This window comes from Rhinoraja longicauda, chromosome 5 (assembly GCF_053455715.1).
Source record: "Rhinoraja longicauda isolate Sanriku21f chromosome 5, sRhiLon1.1, whole genome shotgun sequence".
In the NCBI taxonomy this organism is placed as follows: domain Eukaryota; kingdom Metazoa; phylum Chordata; class Chondrichthyes; order Rajiformes; family Arhynchobatidae; genus Rhinoraja; species Rhinoraja longicauda.
Window position 1 is genome coordinate 16211983 of NC_135957.1, and position 21814 is coordinate 16233796.

At 42.3% G+C, this 21814-nt stretch overlaps 1 protein-coding gene across 13 annotated transcripts in view; it reads left to right on the forward strand.

Annotated features, from left to right (window-relative positions):
* The window catches only part of LOC144593435 (regulating synaptic membrane exocytosis protein 1-like), a 338785-nt gene that overhangs the window by 212986 nt on the left and 103985 nt on the right, over positions 1 to 21814 (forward strand). For all 13 annotated transcript variants that reach the window (XM_078398979.1, XM_078398984.1, XM_078398980.1 and 10 more), the window contains 4 exons: positions 2276 to 2388; positions 3438 to 3568; positions 11038 to 11209; positions 12597 to 12750. In XM_078398979.1, coding sequence (XP_078255105.1) covers positions 2276 to 2388; positions 3438 to 3568; positions 11038 to 11209; positions 12597 to 12750 — 570 coding nt within the window. The remainder of the gene's footprint in view (positions 1 to 2275; positions 2389 to 3437; positions 3569 to 11037; positions 11210 to 12596; positions 12751 to 21814) is intronic.

Here is a 21814-nt window from a genome sequence, read left to right on the forward strand (position 1 = left end):
TGAATGTATCTAGTGACTCCACCTCACAGCTCGCTGGTGCAGAGAATTCTAAAGTTTCACAGTCTTCGAGAAGAGTAAATTATTTTTCACCCATATCTGAAATACTGTAAGCAGTCCCCTTCTCTGAAACCATATACCTAGTTCTAGGTATCTCAATCGAGGAAACATTTACTGATCCACCCTCTCATTCCCCCAAAGAATCTTAAATATTTTGATAAGATTACTTTATTCTTCTAAATGCCAGTAGGTATGGGCCCAATCTTTTTTATACATTGATCCCTTTATTCCACGAATCTAGTGAACTTTTGCTGCACTCCAGGCAAGGTAAGCACATTCTTCCTCAAATTTGGAGACAAAAACCATTTGTAATATTCCAGATGCCTTCTCACAAGCGCCCTGTAAAGTTGAATCAAAACTTCCTTAAATTGCAATTCCCTATCACATGCAATAAAGGACAACATTGCAATTGTAGTCCTAAATGCTTGCTCTTACTTGTATGCCAACATTGTGTGTGAGATCCCTTTGTACTGCAATGTTTAATGATCTTGCTCTGTTTAAATAATAATTTACCTTTTCATTTTTCTTTCATGTGGATAATCTCACATTTCCCCACATGACACTCCACCGTCAACCTTATTTTCATGTACTTGCCCTATCTATATACCATTCTCAGGTCTTTCTGTCCTTCTCAAAACCTTCTAACTCTTTGTTTCATCGGCAAATCTGGCTACATTACACTTGCTCCTTTCATCCAAATCATTGACATAGATTATAAGTAGTTTAAATCCCCAGCAAGGATCCTGCCGGAATAATTTACCAAGACTTGAATGACAGTTAACTTTTTTATTCAGAAACTTGTTAACAAGGAGAACAAGTCGCTGCAGACTGATCAGACACCCTTAAGCAAGCAACCCTCTTGTACCATACTTATTTATGACTTAGCTGCAGTGAGTCGTGTACTGTTCTGTGCGATTCAGCATTCTAACCTTTTTTCCCCTGTAACACAAGGCCTCGTACAAGCTGTACAAAACATTCAGACTGATGACTCTGCAGCTTTGTACAGCGAGCAGAAACTTTTCCCTACTCGCCAGGCATGTTTAATTTAGCTCAGCAGAGAACTTTTACAATGAGTCCGAGTTTCAATTCCCACAATACCTATGGCATCCTACTCACTGTTTTCTGTTAGCTAGCCACTCTTTTATCCAACCGTAAACCAGTATGCACTTTACAGTAACGTTATTGCATCTCTTTCAGAATTCCAAATCCACAGCATCTGCTGGATCTCCTTTATCTAGCGCTTTAGTTACATCCTTAATTTTTGCAAATTTCTTTAGCCCCCTGTGTCTTTGGTGAGGGAGTAGAGACCCCATGTGTCCAGGGGTGAGGGATAGAGACCCCATGTGTCCAGGGGTGAGGGGTAGAGACCCCGTGTGTCCAGGGAAGGGTAGACCCCCCTGTGTCCAGGGGTGAGGGATAGAGACCCCGTGTGTCCAGGGGTGAGGCGTTGAGACCCCATGTGTCCAGGGAAGGGGAGACCCCCTGTGTCCAGGGGTGAGGGATAGAGACCCCGTGTGTCCAGGGGTGAGGCGTTGAGACCCCGTGTGTCCAGGGGTGAGGGGTAGAGACCCCGTGTGTCCAGGGGTGAGGGATAGAGACCCCGTGTGTCCAGGGGTGAGGCGTTGATACCCCGTGTGTCCAGGGGTGAGGGGTAGAGACCCTGTGTGTCCAGGGGTGAGGGTAGACCCCCTGTGTCCAGGGGTGAGGGACAGAGACCCCGTGTGTCCAGGGGTGAGGGATAGAGACCCCGTGTGTCCAGGGGTGAGGGATAGAGACCCCGTGTGTCCAGGGGTGAGGGACAGAGACCCCGTGTGTCCAGGGGTGAGGGATAGAGACCCCATGTGTCCAGGGGTGAGGGATAGAGACCCCGTGTGTCCAGGGGTGAGGAAGTAGGTCGAGGTGAGGGGATGGAGACCCCGAATGTCAGAGGTGAGGGGGGTAGTCCTGAGTAGCTAAAGTAGGTACAATGTGTATTGTGAGGTAAAGGAGCACGGATCCAATGTATCTTGGACCTGTGGAACATGAAATGAAGGGGTCGGGACCCAGAGTATTATGGTAAATGAATATTTGATGGTCAGCAGGGATTCAGTGGGGCGCAGGGCCCGTTTCTGTGCTTCATAACTCCGAATATTATACATTGTCTCTGCATTGGTATTTTAACACTTAATGTATGTCAAGCATCTACATAAATAGAAGTACTATGATTAAATGCTTTCAGGTTCGAGTTCCTTTGAGTCGCAGAAGATGGAACGACCCTGTATTTCAGTCATTTCTCCAACCAGCCCGGGAGCTTTGAAAGATGCCCCTCAGGTCTTACCTGGACAACTCTCAGTGAGTAAACCAATAACACACAAAACTAACCATACATGTTGCAAAAAACCTTTATCTTATTCATTCATATAAATATATTATCTAAATGAGTTAACAGTCTTGACAATTGATCAAGGCTTCAGCGTCAGGATGCAATCACTAGGGCGGAACATTCAACTGGCCGCCATTAGGGACTTGTAGTTTTTTTAAATTCAGATTTTTGTTTGCACTTAATGTCCAAACATATAAGAAAAATCTGTCTAGTGATTGGTCATTTTCTTTTTGTTTCAGTATTTTGTTAATATATGTTAATTCCATCTATCAACGTGTTAAGTTATTTATTGATACACTTATCCAAAACAAGTGATGAGCATGGTAGTAAAATCCTAGGGAAGCTTATATGGGCGACCTTTGTCAGAGCCATTGGAAATAATTGTGGGTGGCTACTCATCCACGTACAAGTTTAATGCAAAATTGAACTTCCTCAGTGCATTGAAATTAACCATTATTTGGATAATTCGGTATAATTTAAGTATCAAAGAAAAGGCTAATCTTATACACAGCTGAGTTTTATCATGGAATGAAGAGCAAGAAGGGAAAAGGTTGAAGAAAAGGTATCACCAAGAAAACAATTTGTTGATTGAAAAGCAAATAAATGACCTAACAGGGTTACAGAATCAATAGATACACAACATAATAGTTGGGAAGTTGTTACTGCACGTTGATTTTCCATGTTTTGTTTGATGATGTTGAATGGTTCAGATCCTGCAAATGTTTTCATCGTCTTGGCCAGATACAAATGAAAAATAGAGTGATTACAGAAGTAAACCCAAAGGATGCCCCACTTGCCCAACATCTTTGCATGAGACAGACGTTCAACGTCTACATTGAAGACGTTCAACGTCTACTAGGTCAACATGCCTAATGTGCACAGAATAAAATTCTAAAGAATAGCAACATAATGCCTGTATATCTGTTATTAGAACAGCATGTACTGAAAATTTGACATTTTGTCGTGTAAGATCTTTTGAATGCTGATGCATAGACCATAAAATATATTCTTTTCACAGGTGAAACTCTGGTATGATAAAGTAGGCCACCAGCTGATAGTTAATGTGTTACAAGCCATGGAGCTTCCTTCTCGAGGGGATGGTCGGCCCAGGAATCCTTATGTAAAAATGTACTTCCTTCCAGATCGAAGGTGAACATCAATTTAAAAAAATTAACTGCACATCTGTTTGTATTGCTGTGTGGTAGGCATAATGTTGTTACATCTCCAATTATTTATTTGCTTTCCTTAGAATCACAGGGACATGGATAACAATAAGTCGTCAACTGTCTGTAAGGTCCTTCCCTTTTCATTATTAAGGATTTTGACCATTCCATTATTTTAGAACAGCTTTACAAACATTAGTCATCATGATTAAAAAGCTTAGCCACCCTGCTATAGACTAAAAGAATGGAGAACTGCTTTTGACCATCAAAATGGATATATTGTTCCTCATTGGATTGTTGTAAATCCCATTGTTATCTTACATGGAAAGTCCGGCATTTACCAGAAATTGCTGAGGGTCAGATTAGATTAAGACAACTTGGATGATCAGATTGTTATGCCACTAAATTATCATTCTTCCTTTTCCTATTAGGCCAGGTTATCTGACATTTGCAAACAGGTTAATAGAGAAATTAATAATAATAATAATGCATTTTATTTATATAGCGCTTTTCATATACTCAAAGACGCTTTACAGAGATTTTGAGAACATAGGGAAATGAATAAATAGATAAATAAGTAAATAAATAAATGAACAGAGTAAGGAGACAGAAGGTGAGGTGACCTTCAGTGGTTGAAGGCAGTACTGAACAGGTGAGACTTCAGCGATGTTTTGAATGTGGTGAGTGTGGAGGAGTCTCTAACGGTTTGGGGTAGTGAGTTCCATAGGGTGGGAGCAGCGATGGAGAAAGCCCTGTCCCCCCAGGATCTGAGTTTGGTCCGGATGTGGGGGGATAGGAGATTGGCAGCGGCAGAGCGGAGGGTGCAGGTGGGAGTGTGCCTGTGGAGGAGGTCGGTCAGGTAGGATGGGGCCAGGTTATGGAGGGCTTTGTAGGTTATGAGGAGGATTTTGTACTGGATTCTCTGGGGGATGGGGAGCCAGTGGAGTTTATAAAGGACGGGGGTGATATGGTCACGGATCGAGGTGTGTGTGAGTAGACGGGCAGCGGAGTTTTGAATGTATTGAAGTTTATTGATGATTTTTGAGGGTGCGCCATAGAGGAGAGGCTGTTGCAGTAGTCCAGACGGGAGGTGATGAAGGCGTGGATGAGGGTTTCTGCAGCTGTGGAGGAGAGGGATGGACGGAGACGGGCAATGTTTTTGAGGTGGAAGAAGGCTGTCTTTGTGATGTGTTTGATGTGTTTGTCGAAGGAGAGGGTTTGATCAAGGATGATTCCAAGATTCCGGATGTGAGGTGAGGTGGATACTGGGAGACCATCAATGTTGAGGATGAAGTTTTGGGTGGATTTGGTGAGCGTTTTTGGACCAATGATGATGATTTCAGATTTGTTGCAATTGAGTTTGAGGAAGTTTGATTGAAGCCAAGATTTTATTTCAGTGATGCAGTTTGTCAGTGTAGAGTGTGTGGTGGGGGAGATTGACTTGGTGGAGATGAGGAGCTGGATATCATCGGCGAAGCAGTGGAAGTTGGGACCATGACGGCGGATTAATTGACCAAGGGGGAACAGGTAGAGGATGAAGAGGAGGGGGCCAAGGACTGAGCCTTGGGGGACACCTTGGGGGAGGGGAGCGGTGGGGGATTTACAGTTGTTAATGGAAATGAACTGGTGTCTGTCAGAGAGGTAAGATTTGAACCAGGATAGGGCTGTGCCGGTGATGTTAAGGGAGGTTTCAAGTCGGGTGAGGAGAATGGAGTGATTTATGGTGTCAAAGGCGGCGCTGATGTCAAGTAGGATGAGGATGTTGAGGTTGCCAGCGTCGGAGGAGAGGAGAATGTCGTTTGTGATTTTGAGGAGCGCAGTTTCAGTACAGTGGTTTGAGCGGAATCCGGATTGGAAAGTTTCATACAGGTTATTGGTAGAGAGGTGGTATTTGAGTTGGGAAGCTACAGCACGTTCCAAAACTTTGGACAGAAAGGGTAGGTTGGAGATTGGTCTGAAGTTGTTTGGGGTGTCAGGGTTTAGACCAGGTTTTTTCAGAATGGGGGTGACAGCAGCGATTTTGAGGGATGGCGGGACGATGCCAGTGGACAGGGAGGAGTTTATTGTTGCAGTGATAAGTGGAGAGAGAGCAGGAAGGCAGGCCTTGACAAAGCTGGAGGGGATGGGGTCCAGAGAGCAGGTGGCAGTTTTTATTCCTGTGAAGAGGTCAGAGAGGTCGGTGGTGGAGATTGGGGAGAACTGAGGCAGGGGCTGACAGGATAAGGGGGGGCAGGTGGTTTGAGGGGGAGCAGGAGCGTTGGTGGTTAAGGTGCTGTAGATGTTGTCTATTTTGCTTTGGAAGAATGAAAGGAAAGTGGTGCATTTGTCAACTGTGAATGATTGGGAGATGGTGTCCAGGGGGCTGAGGAGTTTGTTTATTGTAGAGAAGAGTGTTTTTGGGTTTCCGGAGCCAGAGTGAATTATTTGAGAGTAGTAGGTGGAGTGGGCACGGGAGAGGGCATCTTTATAGTGCTGTATGTGGTCTTTGTAGGCTTGGGAGTGAATTGTGAGACCTGTTTTGTTGCGGAGTCTTTCAAGTTGGCGGGCATGAGTTTTCATCACGCGGAGTTCAGGGGTAAACCAGGGAGCAGAGTGGGTGAAGGAAACTGTTTTGGTTTTTATAGGTGCAAGCTGGTCGAGGCAGGAGGAGAGAGTGCGGTTGTAGTAGTCAGTGAAGTCAGAGGGACTGTGGAGGTCAACGAAGGGAGAGGCAGACATTATTTCAGAGAGGGAGGATGAGAGCGAGGTAGGTGAAACAGAGTTCAGCTTGCGGAAGTTGATTTTGAGTTTTTGCTTTGGAGCTGGGGTGGGAATGTTGACAGACATGGTGATGGCTAAGTGATCAGAGAGGGTGGGGTCGGAGCCAGAGAGGTGATGTAGATTTAGTCCAGTGGAGCAGACAAGGTTCAGAATGTGTCCACGGTTATGGGTGGGAAAATTGACGTGTTGAGTGAGGTTAAAGCAGTTGAGTATTTCAACTGGAAAAATTGGAACAGGACCCACAATTTCTTCAGTCTGAAGAAAGGTCTCGACCCGAAACGTCACCCATTCCTTCTCTCCAGAGATGCTGCCTGTCCTGCTGAGTTACTCCAGCATTTTGTGTCTACCTTTGATTTAAACCAGCATCTGCAGTTTTTTCCCTCACAGTTTCTAAACTAGATCCATAGCCTGGATTGCCTCAGAACTTCGCAGGGTGTATTTTTTAAAGTGATTAAATCAATCTAAACAAAATGCCTGAATGTCAGTGATACACAAGTGCATTGGCTTTATTATTATTATGAGACGAATACCATGTTCTATGTTAGTTTTCTGTGTAATCATGTTATATGTAACGCTTTCTCCTTTGAGATAAACGTGCTTCCACTATATTTCTGTAAGCTTTGAGATCCTATGTGAGATACACAGACTCTGCCAAGGAGGGAGAGGTGGGGTTTGAGTGTGTGGGTGGGTGGCGTGATTGGGTTCTTGTATACTCCTTTCAACTCTTTGCACTTGACTTCTCCATGCTTCCGTCAGAGAGACTTGAAATGGCTGATGCCTTCCTGAATGTATATTTATATTTGTGGCATTAGACAAGAAGACCCATGAGTCTTGATGTCAATCATGTGAGCATTGGATAAGACATTGATATTGTGAATTTGGAGGTTGTTACAAATATAGTATCATAATACGTCTCCAGTGCTCAAAGGTGACCACTTTTAGTTTCTCACATCTCTGATGCATGCAAGTGTGTGGGAACCACAACCTCTCTGTACACCATGTGCCTGGTGTCAAGTTTGAGGTCTTGATCATCATACATCTCAGTTGACTGAAGGTGGTGGAGACGATTGGTGGATTTTGTTGTCAATCCTGTAACAATAGAGGGCAGTGTTGTATCACAAGATTCTCACTTGAATATGGAATTTAAGAATGACAAAACTTAGTATGTTATAAAGATCACAGCTTAGCAGGATCATAGTTGCAGCTTTAAAAAATATATATACATAAATCCTTTAGTGCTTGTTTAATGAAATCAAACTGACAAATTCAACCAGAATTTCCATGCTTCAGAAATCAGAAGTATTGAAGCTATGTATTTGCTTGTGTTACACAGTATTGTGGCGGTACCCGGGGATTAGGCTACTCCCTGGATCATCCCCCTCGGCACGGGATGGACAGGGCTGGGGGAGGGACTAGTGCTACGGGGTTTGCCTGAAGGGGCTTTAGAGATAACTCGTGCTTTGAGACTGAAGAGAGAGCGGATGTTCTGTTGCTGGATTAAATGACTGTTAATACTTACCTGGCGTCTTGCCTGATTCCGACCGCGTCCAGACCCACTACATTATACCTTTTTATAAAATTAAGAAATTGCCTCAACGATAGTTGAAGAAGGATCATTTTGACATGTTTATAGTCATTTTAGTAGGAGCGGGCATCAAGTGTGTTCTGCGCTAAAAGGAATGCATGTTAAAATCATCCTCTCAGTGTTCTCTTGAAAATTAATTGAATTTCAGTTGTTACCATTCAGTGGTTACTACCAGGTTTCTCGGGCGTCAGAAAATTTGACAGTAAAAAGAATTCTGGAGCTGCTGGCTCAAGATGATGAGTACCTTTCCCAGCACAGCTTCTGAACCTGCAGTGTTCTCTGCTCCTCAAGGACGCCTTCATCCAACTGTACATCAAGTTTGGGCTCTGACTCTTCCCTCCTGGAACCCTCCTCCAAATTTCCTCAAATATGTTAAATTATCCCATATATGTTAAGACACTGTCTTGCATCTCTGCTTCTCCTCACAAATGTGAAACTATTATCAATTTCTATTGTTACTTCATAGTTTCAAGAAGGGTCTCGACCCAAAACGTCACCCATTCCTTCTCTCCAGAGATGCTGCCTGACCTGCTGAGTTACTCCAGCATTTTGTGAAATAAATACCTTCGATTTGTACCAGCATCTGCAGTTATTTTCTTACATTACTCATAGTTCCAGGAGATCCTTTACAATGATAATTTCCTTCATATTCTAGCACTTTAATCTTTCACAGATTTCACTCCTTTCACATTAAAACAATCATGATTAGAAACTTCACCAGCTTCTCCCTATCAACACTGACATCATGATATCTTGAGGGAGGAGAATTGTTTTTGTTGCCATATTTTGCAAGGTTGTCAGACACGGTTTTAGAATTTGGGAGAAAATTACAAACCGATGTGAAGGTCGAAATTACTTAAAATTAAAGAATTCCTTACAGTTTGAAGAAGGGTCCTGACCCAAAACATCACCTATACTTTCCAGAGATGCTGGCTGACCCACTGAGTTGCTCCAGCACTTTGAGTCTATCTTTGATATAAACCAGCATCCGTAGTTCTTTGTTTCTACATACTGCTCAGGCTGGTTTGCTGGTACTTTAAAGGGGAGAAATCCTGCATAAACAATCCTCAGATGTGCACTTGAAGAACTCTGACTGGACTATGGACCCAGTGCTGGAAGGTGGGATTAGGTCGTAGCTCTTTTTAAGTGATGTGGCTCCGATGGCACACACATGGCCTCCTACAGCATCTTTTATATACAGAGTTCTATGATACTACCCTTTTCTTAGCTAGTAATGGCCAATGGGAGATTACTAATCACATTTATAATTTTGATCTTCTGCCTTATTTAGCATAGTTTGGTCTTTTGATTCAATCAACAAATCCTGATCTAAGTGAAATAGTGAATTTCTGCTCAATTCTTATTGTTGCATACAACATTTGTCTAGCATTTGATATGGCATCTTTCATGTAGAGAAAACATGCTGAACATGTGCTTTTGCCTGAGCATAGAAATTAGCAGCTCTGTTTCCTAAATTAGATGGCGAAGACTCTCAAATGTGCTTTATTGCCAATAAAATACTTTGAGATTTTCCATGGGATATATAAAAGCATCGTTGTTTTCTTTCTTTCAGGATTGTAAATTGAATTGCAGTGATACCATATTCCATTTAAATCCCCTTTGGTTGCATGTAAATTGTGCATTTTGTAAAGAATCTTTACAAACTTACAAATAAATCACTTTCCTCCTAAACCTCCACAGGTCTCAACTTTTGACAGTAAAGTGCATAAGATTTAGATACCGTGCACATTGTTGATGGTCATAGAGTCATGCAGCACTGATAAATGTCTCTTGGCCTCCTATGTCAATACCATTAATCTCATTTACTAAGCCCAAGATGGCACTAAATATTGGCATTTTTTACTTGATATTCACACATCAGGCAACAATGCTACAACAGACTTCTTCATAAGACTGTAGGCCCCCAAATTTAAAGAGGATGAAACTCCAAATTACATTGGCTGATCAAGGCTTTAAGATTTGGATTGCCCGTTCTTATTGTTGCCGATACTAAGGGTGGGTATGGGCATGGCAGGTTGGTAAACTTAGCTCAATGTGTTACAAGACCCACGTTTTGAGGACAGTGGTGAAGGGGCAATGCTTGCCACTGATCTTGGAAAAAGCCAACCTTAAAGATGTGAAAACCTCTCTGGGCAAGGTACATTATTTTCTACTTAATTTCTATCTGGCATTGATTCCAGTCAAACTCTGAAGGGCAGCAACCGTGATCTCATCAATCTGGATCAACAGACAATCGCATTAAAGAATTCTCACTCAAATCAGTTTGGAAAAAAACCAATTTGAACTTTTTATAGAGTACAAAATAGACGTGAAAATGTCCATTGGATTGACAAGCCAAAATATCGTAAATCAATTTTAAAGTTAAATGTACATGAAATATTTTGTTTTATAATCCATTATATGTAGAAATATTTGTGTGAGGAAATTAAAACAGACAAGCACAAAAGATCTTTTGAGCCATTTGGTCATTAACAACACTGATCTCAGTGGAATATTTCTGTACACTTTGCTAGTCGGGAATTGTGCTTAGGTAAGGCAATACTTTACTGAACTGTATATAAGAACTGAATTTCACTGTGCGTTTTCACATGTGGCAATAAAGCACCATTGAACCACTGAATTGAACCATTGCACTACTACACATTCAATGCAGCACTAATTTTCCGAGGTGGTTTGCAACCATCTGAATGTTTTGATATTTTAATAGTGGATTCTGATGGGCAGTATGGACTGTGGAGAAGTGCTGAATAATGCACAGCCTCCAAAATTTCTGTCTCGTGCTGAAATATCAAAGGTGCTAAGAGTTTATCATGAAGTGACAGAGACCAATGGTTTTGTCTTATTGCATTTGCTAAATCTGGGCCAATATCTTCAAACTTGCAGTTCAAGTGTAGAAAAACATTTGCCTTTATTTTTAAAACGTCAATGGCAGCACAGTCTTTGTAGCGGTATATTTCATTTTTTCAGAATTCTTTTTATGATTCACTTTGAATATATAGAATGTGTTGCGTTGACGCGTTTTGTATTTTGAATTGTGATGGTTTGAAAGGATTAGCAAATGTAAATGAACTATATATTTTAACTGGCAGCGACAAAAGTAAGAGGAGGACCAAAACAGTCAAGAGAAGCTTAGAGCCAAAATGGAACCAAACATTTATCTATTCTCACGTTCACCGAAGAGACTTTAGAGAACGGATGTTAGAGATCACGTTGTGGGATCAGCCTCGAGTGCACGAAGAAGAAAGTGGATTTCTTGGAGAGGTAAAAGACACAAACTCTTTAAACCTGAATTAATTTTTATTGCTAAAGCATTTGTATAATTGGTCAGACATTGTGCAGCAGAAAGCTGTCTAGCTGATGCATTGTGTATCCATGGACTGGTCTTCACCGCGGTAAAAATGGGAATAGAGGTGCTGAGGGCATCTCAAATTAGACTTCCTCCAAAAAACCTTCCCTAGGGTTCAGAGCAGGAATAAATCTATTACATTTCTTGAACCTTTAATTTGGACAAGCTATAAGTTGTACAACTGTGTTCTGTAATCCATTCTAGTAATTCAGTAAATGGGTATGCTTAGCAATTTGATCCTTGATCATTTGATAATGTTCAACAATTTGATCCTTCAACACAAGGTGAAATTAGGAAGGATGGGGTGGTCAGGCATTCGGAATAGAGATGTACAATGATTAGAAAATGTTTTTATTTGCCCAACAAAAGTAGAGAAAAGGAGAGCAATTTAAAGGGAAGTAGCATTTTTGTTGTTGACATGTGTGAAACATTCTCAGTCCTTTGCTTTTGGAAGAGGGGATAAAAATTAACAACACTCCAAATCACAATTTCTGAATTAAGGTTTGACTGATGAGCTTTCACTATGTGTGTGAATCCTAGGTACTGTACCATCAGGTCTTGAATTAGCTTAATTCAGGCTTGCTTTATGTGGAGATATCGCAGGAATATCATTGGAAGTGGTTCATCTTCCAAACATAAAGCTCCAACATGGTTGGTTATCTAATATATTTTAATGCAGGCCCAGTTTGCTGTTGTTGTGTTACGTTTTGATGCTCCTATGCATTTTGGAGTATAAATGCTCACTTCTAGTTAAAGAACTTGGGCTGTGAGCTGTAATACTTAAACATTAGTAAATGGTTCATAGCATTGCCCCAGACCAGATGATAATCATATTTGTTATATAGATAAAAAATGAAATATAAGATGGGGGCGAAAGTTCAAGGTGAGACATTAAAAGGTCCCATTCCAGAGTCAGAAATGATCTTGTAATTGAATAGAGAATTCGGACCTAGAAGTTACAATGGGAAGTGTTCAAACTTACGCCTCATTAAGGTTGTTAGACTGAAAATATTTGCTTGAATAATAATGCCCAATTTAATAAAATGTCAGATACTTTATTTTAAGACCATTCTTATTTTAAGACCCATACTGAATAAAGCACTGAATACTTTATTCAGCAATGAATTCGTTGGGTGATTTATTGTGCTGTTTCTATAATTCCCACATTCTTTGGAAAAGGACTTTCGCTATCAGTCACTTGTGCTTATAATCATTTAGGTCCTATTTTTAATTATATCTTTATTCAGTTCTCTCTTGGTTGCTTCTTACACTGCTATAGATGACATTGCTACACTTTTACAGATCCTTATAGAGCTGGAGACGGCATTGCTGGATGATGAGCCACACTGGTATAAACTTCAGACGCATGACGTATCTTCACTACCTCTGCCCCAGCCATCGCCCTACATGCCACGGCGGCATGTCCATGGGGAAAGTCCTAGTAAAAGGCTACAAAGTAGGTCATTGATAATTGTAGTTCCTTTAAGAGTCCAAGTATCTAGGTTCTGAAGTAAATGTTCACTGTAAATATTTTCAGCGTTCAACATTTAGTTATTTTGTTAAATGTGAATTGAAACAACAATTTCCAGTTGTGTTGAAGCTTAAATGAAGCAAAACATCCCAAGGTGATTCACAAGAATGTTATCACATGTGGAATTATGCCAGTTCCCAAGAGGAGACACCTGGAAAGTTCATCAATCCCCTTGATCATAGTTTTAAGGAGCATCTGAAAGGAGGAAAAAGATTTGGAGAGATACAGAGAGGGAATGCCAGAACTTAGGCCTTGGAAACTGAAAGAATGGACACAACTGGTGGAGTGATTACATTTGAAGGTGTATCAGTGGTCAGCATGAAGGAATGCAGGTATTTTGGTCCATTGCTTCAAGGCAATTTTACCGTTACCAAAGTATTTGAATAAAATTATGCCTAAGAGCATTGGAAGGCAGATGTTGTTTAACTAGGAACCGTATTAATCAGCATGCAATGTGTGAGGGAGGCTGATGTGCATTAGGGGTTGGACAGAAGAGTTTGTGATTAATTCATGTTTAAAAATATTTGAGTTTGGGAAGGCAGCCAGGAGAGTCTTCAAGTCATTGAATTTGGCACAGCAAAGACATGGATGAATTCTTCTGTAGCAAATGCCACAATGTTGATATGAGATGGTGCTGCAGATCTACACCTAGGAGATTGTGGTGACGGCTTGGATGTTAGATCTGAATTTAAAGTCAACGTTGTGAGCAGTATTATTCAATTTTAAAGAGTTGCCAGGGAAAGAGACAATATATTTTGTGATTACTTTAATATTTCCAAAATTTAGTGGAAGAATTATTTGCTCATCTGGCACTAAATGTTTGATAATTTAGAGACAGTGGAATGTTTGCCAGCTTTTGTGGAAATAGATACCATGTTTTAAGTGATATTGCTGAGAGTCAACTTAAAAATAAGAGATAAAAAGGGCCCTGAGAGGCAGTGGAGCTAAATATATAGGTGTGTGGCTGTATGTGTAGTTGTGTGTGGTGGGATGGGGAAGGGGGGTGGAGTCTGTGTTACTGGTGGAGAGAAGCTTGAATAGGCTGTTGGAGTCAATGGTGTGAAAGGCCACGGACAGATTAAAAAACGCAGCGAAGGGTAGATTGACCTCTGACACAATTAAATAGGATTTTGTTTATGACTAATCAGAGCTGATTCTGTATTGTTGCAGGGTGCAAAACACAAATCAAGGGAAAATGGGCACAAATTCAATAATTAATGTAAAATTGATGATCCTTTGTATTTAAATATAGTGATTTGAGACATTCATCACAATCACCATGTTGCAACTGAAAAGCTCTCCTTTAAATATGCCATTGCAAACTATTACCTAACTTCCAATCTACTCTTCTTGTTAAATTTTTGCCCCTGTTTTCCCTTTATGATAATGAGGAAAGATATTTTAAATAATTTATTAAAATCCTCTGTTAAATTAGGATCCATAAAGAAGACAATTGTGTTCAAAACAATGCTTTGGATTATTAGCATTCTAACATTTTCATTTCATGGCAACAGATTAAAACAATCGAGTTAATGTTCTGTTAAAGAGCAAGGCAAAGTATTTCCAGCACATTGAGTATATTTTCTTGTGTAATTTCATATTTTGTAAATACTTCATAAATACCTATTGTTCTTCTTTTAGAAAGCCATTAAATATGATTTAACTTGGCTATACATATTTTGTATAGTGAAATAACCTGATAAATAAAATCATCATCTTTTAGGAGGTATTTTTGAAAGCATTGATGGCTATTATCGTTTATTCATTTTTTCCATTGACATATTTTGACATCCAAACATCCAAGTATATAATGTAATTTATATAATTTGTTATTTCAGTGATATCAAAAAGATTCAGCCTGTTAATCAGAGCTTATTCTCCTATCTTCCTGTAAATTATCCCATAGCAGGTGGACATTTGATAAATTACAGATGTGCCCATTAATCATTTTACAATGAGGTGTAACTCAACCACTTTACTTTCCTTAAAATTAAGAAACTGCCTTTGTTATCTAGCCTATTAATCTTGTACGTTTCAATGAGAACACTTCTTTTTCTGAATTTCAGCAAGTATAGGCAAACACTATTGAAACATTCAACATCGAATATTCTTCATTCCAGGAATAAATCTACATTGTGCTGATTTTAAGACAGGTGTGTCCTCAAATACAGAGACTTAAGACAAAGGCTCCAAGCTTGTCATGTAATGGTTAAGTGATTTATGTTTAAACATAATTTTAAAGTTTGTACATGATAGCAACATTGGAATGAGGAAGATAATTGTAGATTGCAAGAAGACATCAATGGACTGGTTAGATGGGCATTGAAGTGGTGAATGGAATCAGTGCATCCAAGTGTGAGAAAATATATTTGGACAAGGTCCTAACTAACACAGTTGGCTTATCTGGAAGGTTAGATCACATGGAAACCAAGGTGAGCTAGCCAATTAAATTCAAAATTGGCTGCGAGAAAGGAGCCAAAGGGTAGTTGTTGAGGGTTGTTTTACTAATTGGAGATCTGTGACCAATGGTGTGCCAAGGAGTCGGTGCTTGGTCACTGTCTGTCATCTATTTTAATGAGTAGGAAAAATAACTGCAGATGCTGGTTTAAATCGAAGGTAGACACAAAATGCTGGAGTAACTCAGCGGGTCAGGCAGCATCTCTGGAGAGAAGGAATGGGTGACGTTTTGGGTCAAGACCCTTCTTCAGACTGATGTTAAGGGAGGGGGCAGGACAAAGATAGGATGGAGTCGGAGACAGGAAGACTAGTGGGAGAACTGGGAAGGGGGAGGGGATAGAGAGGGAAAGCAGGGACTATCTGAAGTTAGAGAAGTCAATGTTCATACCGCTGAGGTGTAAACTACCCAAGTGAAATATGAGGTGCTGTTCCTCCAATTTGCACTGGGCTTCACTCTGACAATGGAGGAGGCCCAGGACAGAAAGGTCAGATTGGGACTGGGAGGTGGAGTTGAAGTGCTGAGCCACCGGGAGATCAGGTAGGTTAAGATGGACTGAGCAGAGGTGTTCAGCGAAATGATCACCGAGCCTGTGGTGGGTTTCGCCGATGTAGAGAAGTTGACATCTAGAACAGCGGATATGGTAGATGAGGTTGGAGGAGGTGCAGTGAACCTCTACCTCACCTGGAAAGACTCTTCGGGTCCATGGATGGAGTTGAGGGGGGAGGTAAAGGGACAGGTGTTGCATCTCCTGCGGTTTGCAGATCACAAGGGATCTGCAGGGGAAAGTACCTGGGGAAGTGGTGGTTTGGGTGGGAAGGGACGAGTGGATCAGGGAGTTTCGGAAGGAATGGTCTCTGCGGAAAGCAGAAAAGGGTGGAGATGGGAAGATGTGGCCAGTAGTGGCATCCTGTTGGAGGTGGCGGAAATGTTGGAGGATAATATGTTGTATGCGATCGCTGATGGGGTGGAAGGTGAGGACAAAGGGGACTCTATCCTTGTTATGAATAGGGGGAAAGGAGGAAGAGCGGAGCTGTGGGATATTGAGGAGACCCTAGTGAGAGCCACATCTATAAGGGAAGAGGGGAACCCCCGTTTCCTAAAGAATAAGGACATCTCCGATGCCCTTGTATGGAACACCTCATCCTGGGCGCAGGAGGCTACACTTGATTCAGATTTGTGTTTGTTTTTGTCCACTGAAGAAATGGCAGGCAAGTTGGTGCAGTGTATTTCCTGCAGGATGCGGGAAGTCAGGGACACCGTTGGAGCTCCTGGAAACTACACCTGCAGAAATTGTGTCCAGGTGCAGCTCCTGAATGAACGTGCTGGGGAAGCAGCTGGATAACCTCAGGGCCATCCAGGAAAACGATAGTTTCCTGGACAGGACCTACAGTGAGGTTGTCACGCCAAGGATACAGGAAGAGTGAAGGTGGGAGAAAGGGGAGTAAACGTGGAGTGCAGGAAACCCTCTGCCTAATGAAAACAGATACACCCTCTTGGGAGCTGTCGGGGCAGAAGACGCTTCCAGTCCAAACAACCGACAGGTCGGTGGCTCCAATGCTAGCGATGAGACTCGACTGGCGAGACCGACGTCGGGCAGAGCCATAGTGGTGGGTGACTCCATTGTCTGAGGTGCGGACAGGAGATTGTGTGGCAGCAGGCGAGACTCGAGGATGGTCTGTTGCCTCCCTGGTGCCAGGGTTCAAGATGTCATAGACCGACTTCAGAACATCCTCGAGAAGGAAGGTGAACAGCTGGAAGTAGTTGTGCATGTGGGCACAAATGACATTGGGAAGAAGAGGAAGGAAGTTTTGCAACGTGAGTTTAGAGAGTTAGGAAGAAGCCTGAAAAGCAGGACCGAGAAAGGGTGGTTATCTCTGGATTGCTTCCTGTACTTCGTGCTGGTGAGGGCAGGAACAGAGAGATATGGGATCTGATAGGTGGTGGGGGGCTGGTGCAGGGAGCAGGGATTTAGATTTATAGACCATTAGGATCTCTTTTGGGGTAGGGGTGACCTGTACAAAAGGGACGGGTTACACCTTAACTGGAGAGGGACCAACGTTCTGGCAGGCAGGTTTGCTAGTGCTACACGTTAGCTAAATAACGGAAGAGGGGTTTACAAATTGGGAGTATAAAGATGGAGTTAAAAGGAAAATGAGTACAGGAAACGTTACAAAAGACTCCTGAATTAATGGGAAGGAAAGTTTGAGAAAGGATAAGAGAATAAGGTCAGGGCCAATAGTGAGAGGAGAGGTGTGAGAGGAGAGGTGAATACCGAAGTTAAAGTGCTGTATATGAATGGGCGAAGTATAAGAAATAAAATGGATGAGCTTGAGACTCAGTTAGGTATTGGCAAGTATGATGTTGTGGGAATTACAGAGACATGGCTGTTAGAGGACCAGGGCTGAGAACTGAATATTCAGGGATATACGTCCTTTTGAAAAGACAGACAGGTGGGCAGAGGGTGTGGGATAGCTCTGTTGGTAAGGAATGATATTCAGTCCCTTGCAAGGGGTGACATAGAATCAGGAGATGTAGAGTCAGTATGGATAGAACTGAAGAATTGTCAGGGTAAAAAGACCACAATGGGAGTTATCTACAGGCCCCCAAACAGTAGCCTGGATATAGGGTTCAAGTTGAATCACGAGTTAAAATTGGCCTGTCGCAAATGTAATGCTACTGTGGTTATGGGAGATTTCAACATGCAGATAGACTGGGAAAATCAGGTTGGTACTGGACCCCAAGAAAGGGAGTTTGTGGAGTGCCTCCGAGATGGATTCTTAGAGCAGCTTGTACTGGAGCCTACCAGGGAGATGGCAATTCTGGATTTAGTGTTGTGTAATGAACCAGATTTGATAAGGGAACTCAAGGCAAAGGAGCCATTAGGAGGTAGTGAGCATAATATGATAAGTTTTAATCTACAATTTGAGAGGGAGAAGGGAAAATCGGAAGTGTCATTATTACAGGTGAGCAAAGGGGACTATGGAGGCATGAGGGAGGAGCTGGCCAAAGTTGACTGGAAAGAGACCCTAGCAGGGAAGACAGTGGAACAACAATGGCAGGTATTTCTGGGAATAATCCAGAAGGTGCAGGATCAACTCATTCCAAAGAGGAAGAAATATTCTAAGGGGAGTAAAAGGCGACTGTGGCTGACAAGGAAAGACAAGGACAGTATAAAAATAAAAGAGGTGAAGTATAACATAGCAAAGATGAGCGGGAAGCCAGAGGATTGAGAAACTTTTACAAAGCAAGAGAAGATAACTAAAAAGGCAATACAGGGAGAAAAGATGAGGTACGAAGGTAAGCTAGCCAAGAATATATAGGAGGATAGTAAAAGCTTCTTTAGGTATGTGAAGAGGAAAAAATAGTTAAGACAAATGTGGGTCCCTTGAAAACAGAAGCAGGTGAATTTATTATGGGGAATAAGGAAATGGCAGACGAGTTGAACAGGTACTTTGGATCTGCCTTCACTAAGCAAGACACAAACAATCTCCCAGTGGCCAGAGGTCCTAGGGTGACGGAGGAACTGAAGGAAATTCACATTAGGCAGGAAATGGTGTTGGGTAGACTGATGGCCGATAAATCCCCAGGGCCTGATGGTCTGCATCCCAGGGTACTTAAGAAAGTGGCTCCAGAAATCGCGGACGCATTGGCGAACATTTTCCAATGTTCTAGAGATTCAGGATCAGTTCAGGTGGATTGGAGGGTAGCTACTGTAATCCCACTTTTTAAGAAAGGAGGCCGAGAATAAACAGGGAATGATATACCAGTTAGTCTGACATCGGTGGTGGGGAAGATGCTGGAGTCAATTATAAAAGATGAAATAGCAGCACATTTGGATAGCAGTAACAGGATCGTTCCGAGTCAGCATGAATTTACGAAGGGGAAACCATGCTTGACTAATCTTCTGGAATTTTCTGAGGATGTAACTAGGAAAAATGGACAAAGGAGAGCCAGTGGATGTAGTGTACCTGGACTTTCAGAAAGCCTTTGATAAGGTCCCACATAGGAGATTAGTGGGCAAAATTAGAGCACATGGTATTGGGGGTAGGGTATGGATAGAAAATGGGTTGACAGACTAGGAAACAAAGAGTAGGGATTAACAGGTCCCTTTCAGAATGGCAGGCAGTGACTAGTGGGGTACCGCAAGGCTCGGTGCTGGGACCGCAGCTATTTACAATATACATTAATGACGTAGATGAAGGGATTAAAAATAACATTAGCAAATTTGTGGATGACACAAAGCTGGGTGGCAGTGTGAACTGTGAGGAGGATGCTATGAGGATGCAGGGTGACTTGGACAGGTTGTGTGAGTGGGCAGATACATGGCAGCTGCAGTTTAATGTGGATAAATGTGAGGTTATCCACTTTGGTGGTAAGAACAGGAAGGCGGATTATTATCTGAATGGTGTCAAGTTAGGAAATGGGGAAGTACAAATAGATCTGGGTGTCCTTTTTTATCAGTCACTTACAGTTAACATGCAGGTACAGCAGGCAGTAAAGAAAGCTAATGGCATGTTGGCCTTTATGACAAGAGGAGTTGAGTATAGGAGCAAAGAAGTCCTTCTGCAGTTGTACAGGGCCCTAGTGAGACCACACCTGGAGTACTGTGTGCAGTTTTGGTCTCCAAATTTGAGAAAGGACATTCTTGTTATTGAGGGAGTGCAGCGTAGGTTCACAAGGTTAATTCCCGGGATAGCGGGACTGTCATATGTTGAACAAATGGAGCGACTGGGCTTATACACACTGGAATTTAGAAGGATGAGAGGGGATCTTACTGAAACATATAAGATTATTAAGGGATTGGACACGCTAGAGGCAGGAAACATGTTCCCGATGTTGGGGGGGTCCAGAACCAGGGACCACAGTTTAAGAATAAGGGGTAGGCCATTTTGAACAGAGATGAGAAAAAACTTTTTCACTCAGAGAGTTGTGAATCTGTGGAATTCTCTGCCTCAGAAGGTAGTGGAGGCCAATTCTCTGGATGCTTTCAAGAGAGAGTTAGATAGAGGTCTTAAAGATAGCGGAGTTAATGGATAGGGGAGAAGGCAAGAATGGGGTACTGATTGTGAATGATCGGCCATGATCACAGTGAATGGTGGTGGTGGCTCAAAGGGCCGAATGGTCTACCCCTGCACCTATTGTCTATTGTCTATTGACATTGTAGTTAACATCTACATACTAAAACTCGTTTGTTTGTTTGTTCCTGAACTACAGCCAAAACAGTACATGATAGCGCGACAATTTTAAGCCCACCTTATTCACCGTCATCCCATTGGGGCTCATAGAAGAGGTTTCATTGAAATCGGTGTTATATTTTTAAAGTTATTCACATTTTAAAGTTTAAATCTATCTCCTAGGCAGGGAGTGGGGGGAGGGAGGGAGGGGGGATGGAGGGGGGAGGAGGAAGGATAAGGAGGGTTGAGGGGGATGGAGTGGGGGAGGAGGAGGGGTGGAGGGAGAGGGAGGGGAGGGGAGGGGGAGGGGAGGGAGGGGTGGAGGGGGAGGGGGAGGAAAGAGGGGGAGGGGAGGAGGGGGAGGGGTGGGTAGGGGGGTAGGAGGGAGGGAGGGGAGGGGAGAGGATGCAGGAGAGGTTTGGGCCCAACAGGTCCACTTGGTCTAGTTGTTAATAAATGTTGCAGTTGATGTTAAAAATAATAGTATAGTGGACAATGAGCAAGGATATCCAGGTTTACCACGGGATTGAGATCAGTTGAGAAGATAGGCCAAAGATTGGCAAATGCAATTTAACTATGATAAGTGTGGATATTGCACTTTGCTATGTCAAGCCAGGGCATGACAGTGAACAGGAGACTGCTGGAAAGTGTCATAGAACAGGGAGCTCTGGGAGCACACGTACATGGTTCCCTGAAAATGGTGAGTCAAGCGGAAGGGAAGAAGGCGTTTGACCAAACTTGGCTTATTATGTGCAGTTGTGGTCACCCAACTACAGGAAGGATGTCATTTTGTTTGAAAGGGTGCAGTAAAAATTCACAAGGATGTTACCGGGTCTTGCTGGCGTGAGTTATTGGGAGAGGCTGAATGGGTTAGACTTTTTTCTTTGGAGCATAGGTGAAGTTATTGAAGTATACAAATTTTGAGGGGCAAGAATAAAGTGAACGTTCAGTCTCTTCCCAGGGTAGAGGATTCTATAATTTGAAGGTATAGGCTTAAGGTGAGTGGGGGGAGAAGGACATCATGAGACACTTTTTCATTCAGATGATGGACCACGTCTGGAACAAACTGCCAAAGGATACCTTGAAGCGGATGCAATTATACTTTCCAAAAACATTTGGGCAGATATTTGGATAGGAACGTCTCGAGGAACACGGACCAAATGCAGACAAATGGATTAGCCCAGAATATTAACTAGCATGGACAAGGTGGGCCCTAAAGCCTGTTTCAATGCTGTATAGCTCCATGACTTTACGAAGAACAGTCAAGGAAAGGAATATGCAGAGAATGATATTATGCTGATAGGCATAGGGAATCTTGATGTTCATGCGCACAGATCCCTGGAGGTAGCAAAACAAG